This window comes from Alosa sapidissima, chromosome 12 (genome assembly GCF_018492685.1).
Source record: "Alosa sapidissima isolate fAloSap1 chromosome 12, fAloSap1.pri, whole genome shotgun sequence".
Lineage (NCBI taxonomy): Eukaryota > Metazoa > Chordata > Actinopteri > Clupeiformes > Clupeidae > Alosa > Alosa sapidissima.
Window position 1 is genome coordinate 9,336,808 of NC_055968.1, and position 6,885 is coordinate 9,343,692.

General features: G+C 46.4%; 1 protein-coding gene across 1 annotated transcript in view; it reads right to left on the reverse strand.

The window, feature by feature from the left end:
- LOC121724841 (cadherin-2-like) overlaps positions 1 to 5,992 on the reverse strand; it is a 33,926-nt gene extending 27,934 nt beyond the window's left edge. Inside the window, exons 1-2 of the mRNA XM_042111699.1 lie at positions 5,705 to 5,992; positions 1,340 to 1,448 (exon numbers count right to left, since the gene is read on the reverse strand). Coding sequence (XP_041967633.1) covers positions 1,340 to 1,448; positions 5,705 to 5,752 — 157 coding nt within the window. The 5' untranslated portion in view covers positions 5,753 to 5,992. The remainder of the gene's footprint in view (positions 1 to 1,339; positions 1,449 to 5,704) is intronic.
- Positions 5,993 to 6,885: the final 893 nt, after the last annotated feature.

Here is a 6,885-nt window from a genome sequence, read left to right on the forward strand (position 1 = left end):
GCCTCTATCTCTATCAGATTCTTAAGTTCTTAAATTCTTATCACAAGTTAAATCCACAAAATAATGTGTTTATAAATCACAAGCCAGAAGAAAACAGCCGTTCTATGGGCAGTGGGACATTAATCTCTTTTTGTTTGTGTTTATCTTTCCACTTGAAAGTCTATTCATTCCTTACAAAATGTTTATGTGTGTGTGTGTGTGTGTATGTGTGTGTGTGTGTGTGTGTGTGTGTGTGTGTGTGTGTGTGTGTGTGTGTGTGTTTATATGTGTGCGTGTGTGTGTGTGTGTGTGTGCGTGCGTGCGCTTGTGCGTGTGTGTGTGTGTGTGTGTGTTTTGTGTGCATTGCTCCTCTTTCCAAAGGTATTACTAAGCAGGAAGTGAATGTGTCAACATCAAGATCAAGTTACTTTTGAAGAAGCACACACACACACACACACACACTTACTCGCCAAATTCTTTTAGGGTGTGAAATGTAAACTCCTGGTGTGAAATTCGATGCCAGAGGTACTTCCTTTTGTTTTAATTGTTTTGTTCCCTCACACCCCCCCCCCCCCCCCCACACACACACACACACATACATACACACTCACATCTCTGTGTGTGTGTGTGTGTGTGTGTGTCTGTTTAACAGGGAGGGACACAGGTCTGGTTCCGTGGAACACTGATTCGGAAGGCAATCGAGAGCTGTGGGAAATGTAAGACACTACAGACAGGCTTGCTTATCACTCTCACACAATGGGAAAAGAGAAGCTCTGTGTCCTTCAGGCTATAACCACCATCTATTTTTCACTCTCTACCTATGGGTGTGTGCATTTGTGTGTGAATGTGTCTGTGAGAGAGAAAGAGGGAGAGAGAGAAGCCAGAGAGAGAGAGAGAGAGATTGGGAGGGAGAAACAAAGAGGAAGAGAGAGAGAAAGAGAGAGGGGGAGAAAGAGTGAGGGAGTGTATGGTTCCAATGACAGTCTAATCCATATTCATTGATTAGCAGAATTAATGAGCAGGTTTGGTCAATATCATTGACCAGGCCCACTTGTGCAGTGTGTGTGTGTGTGTGTGTGTGTGTGTGAGTGTGTCTGTGTCTGTCTGTGTGTTTCCATATTTCTGTGTGTGTCTGTTGTGAGATAACCATGCTTCTCACAGAGCAGAGAGCTCTCTCATCACCTCAGCATTCCTGCCTTAACACAAAGATAAGTTGAACATAACATACTGTTAGCACAACTACCAGTTGTAACAAACATTCAGTTTGTTCCATCTATGTGTGTGTAGTTGTGAGAATCATCTTGCGTGTGTGTATGTGTGTGTGTGTATGTGTTCTGATGCAGGTGACTATTTAGCCTACCTTTCAGAAGAGGCTGTCCTTCCATCAGCGTTTCCGTGACAACAGTGGTGTACACACTCTCACTAAACCCGCTCTGACATGGTAGCGTTGTCTGACCCTGGACAACCACCTGAACACACACACACACACAATAAAAATAAACAAATAAATACATACTTTTTTTATGGTAGCTTCCCATATAAGCAGCTAAACACATACATACATACATACATACATACATACACTTAGGGTCTCAATGCAACTGATCTCAGATGGTATTCTGTCTATAATGGAGTGAAAGGGAAATTTCTAAGAGACCCCAAACTTTTGAACGGTAGTGTACATACATACATAAATACATTAATAAGCATTTTATACATATATAAACACATCAACCCACACACTGGCCTCAAACAAGTCAGCGAATCAGACTGTTTCACACACACACACACACACACACACACACACACACACACACACACACACACAGACACAGACACAGACACAGACACACACACACACACACACACACACACACACATGCAGTATCATAATGGTGTCCTTGGCCAAAGTACTATTACAGCAGAGCTGGGCCATGCTGTCCAATGCTGCCCAAACCAGTTCCAGGTCGTCAGCACAGCACACTGATGCCGAGAGGCGCAGCAGCATCTCTGGTTTCAGAGACACAACAGGAAATGTCTGGGCTGGGGCCAACCCATGAGGCAATGGGCAAGAAAGACCGGAGGTCAGGTGTGGCCGACTGGGTTGCGTTTCCACAAAGCAATAGAAATGACTGACAATACAGCATCATCCTACGAGTCACCAGCAATATTATGATAAATCCATATGCAGTTGTAGCCTCTCACTCCCTCTTTCACACACACACACACACACACATGCACACAGACACTCACAATATCATGTGAGTAACACCAATGACATATCAGTTTAGTAATTAGTGAGTGTATTCACATTCAAGATGGCTATAACAAAAGATTTGGGATGTCCAAATATGGATGATTCATGTAAATTTGCTGATAACAGGTATGGCTCTGACGGTGATTGCACGTGTGTGTGTGAATATGTGTGTAATATCATAACCCAATAATCCTTGAATGTTATTCTGATACTGGCAGTCAGATGCACAGCCAGAGGATATGGTCTCTCTCTCTCTCTCTCTCTCTCTCTCTCTCTGTGTGTTTGTGTGTGCGTGTGTGTAAATGTATGTGTGTATGTGTGCATGCACTCAGTGGTTAAAGTGGGATTGGGCAGGTGGGGGAACCCTGAAATCCAGTGTCGGTGCAATGGGGAAAACTGACTCACTGTTGGACAACATATTGAGTATATTTTGAACACGAATTGCTAGCTTCTTGGTCACCTCTGTCAGTCAGTCAAAATAGCCCCCATATTGATTTGTACCAGGGGTGTCACTAGACCTAGAATTACACTGGGGCGCAAGCCACCCTAGGGAGTGTGATAGGTTTCCTTTGTGTATGACATTAACATTACCAACGTGTTATCCAATTAGGAAACAAGTATTAATGGACAATAGGCTATTTTTTCTCTGTATTAACAAGCTGGAATGCTAGCCAGCTACCTTGCCGTTAACCTAACGTTTGTCATTGACCAGCAGATGAACAGCTAGAGCCATACCGCCCTGCATGTTGTCATGTTTAAATTGTGGAATTTTAACATTATTTCACCTTCGACTTTAACTTCCCTGCAACATCTAAGTGCTGTGCAGCTGTGCTGTGCAGCAACTGTAAACCCAGCGACTTCATCTGCATGCGTGAACCAACACATGTGCACTCAAATCAGATGAGACCCATGAGAACCTACGTCGGGAAAGGACAACTGGGGGGATAACGGGTGTTAGTGAAGGTGGGGCCAGGCTAGGGGGTGATCTTTTGATTTGTTGAACACTGATCCTGAAGGAGAGGCAGGCTGCAATTTGAGGTACACACGAAAAAAAATTACTCACCATTTATTTTAACAATATCATTACGCTATATCGTTGGTATGTAAGAATATTTATTTATTCATTTATCTGAGGTGGTGGAACTGCAGGACTGGGGCAGGATGGCATGTGTTAACAAAAATCACTTTGAAGTGAGCCACACACACATTTATTTTCTCCTTCCATATGGACAGTTATTGTTTTTGTTTGAGCCTGTGTGCATGTGTAAGACATAAATAACAGACCAAATGAGCAAGGTGGGGGGGTGGAGAGGGAGGAGTGAATGGGGGAATCTTTTGGAAGTGCTGCAAAATGCTATGCACACACCACTCACAGGATTAACATAAAAAGAGCCCCACAGACACACACACCCCCTCTCCCCCTCTCTCTGAGCAGCCCTCTTGAGATGCAGCACAAGAGAGCCGAAGGATCAAAGGAGGAGGTTCTGGACTCAGAGAGAGCTAAGTTGGACAGGAATCTTTGCGCTGCTTCGTTTAACGTGATCACAGCTGATGAAACGCGCTTATAATCACTAACATTCAAAACCACTGACTTCAGTCAGCGTTTTTTCTCTCTGGCGAGTGAGGACAAAAAAGATGGTGATTGGTGATGACAGTATACTTTCGCCAAAAAAAAGACGCTCAGTCAACAACCCCAACTCCAGAAACACATACACCAACACACCAAGCAAAATCAATTCAGAGCCACTGTGCCTGGGTGGTTTTAATTGCTCGGCAAAAGGCAGTCCTGATCAATCATATTCATGGAGTCATTGCTCAAAAGGTGGCGGCAATATATGGCTCCTGCGTGCGTGTGTGCTTGCGTTCTTGTGTGTGTGTGTGTGTGTGTGTGTGTGTGTGTGTGTGTGTGTGTGTGTGAGAGAGAGAGAGAGAGAGAGAGAGGGAGAGAAATGTTTCTCTTTGATTTGCATAGAATTGATTGGCGTAAGATGCAGAATGGTCTCCGGGAGCCCGCGCTAGCGTGAACCTGTGGTTTATAGCGTCGTAGGTCAGTGACTTACTGCAGCGGTTAGTCTACTGACCTGACTGACAAGTCTATCTTCATCTACCTCACGGCGGGACAGAAATCCGGTTACACATAGGCTCGCGGCAACCGTGCTTGGCATACTGGACTAACAATAACGGCCGAATGATCCAGCTGCGAAAGTATTGCTCCAACTGATCAACTACGGATAGAGACGGGTATACACTGGAAGTGGTCCATGACAAAATAACTCACGACTGAGAAATCCTTAATGCCCAATAAATACGATAAAAGCCGAGCGACGCCTGCAGCAACGTTTGCACGCGGCTCGCAGATCTGCTAAATCTAATCGCATTTTAATTACGTGAATCACAGGAATAGCTGCCTACAGATGTGTCATCGGTTCATCGGATTGAGTTGTCTGCATTCAAAGGTCCCAACCCGTGGCCACTAGCTACGTCGTTCCACAGACACACTCCACACAGGAGAGGAGGCGCATCAGCTTATCAAATACCTCCAATACCATGCATCATTGGAGAGAGAAAGATGTGTGTGTGTGTTTGAGTGTGTGTGTGTGTGTGTGTCTGTGTGTGTGCTGACAGCGGAAGAACAAGACTGGACGACCCATCGCGCGGCTCATTAACGAGTTGTTGTAACCTCTGGCAGTAATCAGCACGGAGCGGCTCGCGCCCTTTATTTGTGCTTGCCAAATAAACCCAGAAACGACATGATAAACACCCCCCCCCCCCTCCCCTGTTTTTTCCCTGGTCAGTCACTAGGCCGCCCCTGACGGGACAAGCCAGTGCGGAGCTACCATGGACAGTTACTCTGACTCCTTCTATTCTTGCACACACACACACAAACCCAAGCGCGTTCACGTACTCGCCTACAGCCACACTAACACTCTTAATAAGCAAAGACGAAATATACAAAAAAAACAAGTAGTGCACAGCGATAGTGATGGCTGATCACTCCCCCACTAAGAGGAGAAAACAGCCAGGGGTAGCAGCGAGAGGCCATCGGAGTGAGAAACTGTGCGTTTCGTCCCACTACAAAATCTCCCGCAGTTAAGAGCATGGCTTACATATACACCTTTCTTATCTCACAGGCAGGGATAGACGAGTCCATCTGTTCTGTCTAAACAGTTAATCTAACACTATCACAGACACAAAACCGAGCACGAAACCACGAGCAAACCGATACATGCGTGTTGTGCGTAGGTTATATGCGCTGTTTGAGAACATAGAAGCAGGACTGTGTCTGTTCAGGGCACATACGTCCTAAACTGATGTGGTAAGCTGGTATCATTTCAAGAATAATTGCATCACCAAAAATGGACTAAAACAGCAAATGCATAAACAGCCGGACAGTCATCGGTGGCGGTAACAGTGTCAACCTCAGCAGCTTTCGAGCTTTTGGTACGTTGGCTACACGGGATTGCTTACCTGCAGAACCGCAAGGAGCGTCAGCATCGCGCTCCTGTTAAGGTCCATTGTCGTACAAATCCGCCCCTGGGAGCGCGCAGGATCAATCCGTTATTTCTCCGTAACACCGTCGCGCTGTGATATTTCGTTCAACAATAATGTCATGTAGCACACGAACCAACACCGTCTCCTCGTACTCTCCTCCGCGCACACCCTCTTGCTCCCGAAACAGAACAGATCGCCTCGCTGTCTTGTGTGCCCAACGCGACTCCCTCCCTCTCGCTCTCTTTTTCTCTCGCTCCCTCTCGGCCCAAGTGTCTCCGCCTAGTGGAGCTTGTGAACGATATCAGAGGGGGTTGTTTCTCTCTATCCTCACTACTTTGCCCGTCTGCGTCCGTCTATCCCCCCCCCCCCCCCCCCCCCCATGTCATCCCCGGAAGTTGGACTCCAACTGACAGGCCCCTCCCCCACCCCAACATAACAAAAGGAAAATCTTCTTCTTCTTCTCTCCAACCCGGCCCAGCCCAGCCCCCGCTTAATGCAGACTAATCGCCCAGGAGGCAGGAGAGATCTGGGGGCTTAAAACCCGTCTGACACAAACGCTCGCACACACACAGACACGCGCGTACGCACGCACGCACGCACACTCACAGAGATACACCGACTTGGTCTACATTTAAAAAAAGCGAAATGATAATTCGGTTTGTTTAATGAGATTGTCAAATGTAATGTCATGTATGCGCCAGTGTGCTGAACGTAACACCACCCATAAACCCAAAACATTTAAAAAATAATAATAATACAATTTTTTTTTTATTTAAAAGTAACCCTTTAACAAAGCTTACTAGCTTTCTGCACTAGCCTGATGTTGAAATCTTGCGCCCCATAGCACATAATATGTAGGGCAGTGGGAGATGCGCGCGCCTGACTGACAGAGGACAGGGATGTTTCCGTCCCTCGTGGTGGCAGATGTCGCTCGGCCACTCTAGGAAGTCTCTGGTCATCCGCACTCTGCGGCCACCATCTGTTCGTCATTAAAAACCGCTCCCTCAGACGAACGGGCAGTAGTGTCTGCGTGACGTCACCTGGCACAGAGATGCAAAAGCCCGATTAGGATTGTTAGAGACAGAGCTCAGGGCGAGAGAGAGAGAGAGAGACAGCCAGAGAAGAGCTGGGGAGCAGCTCAGCTGTGTAGGCTGTGT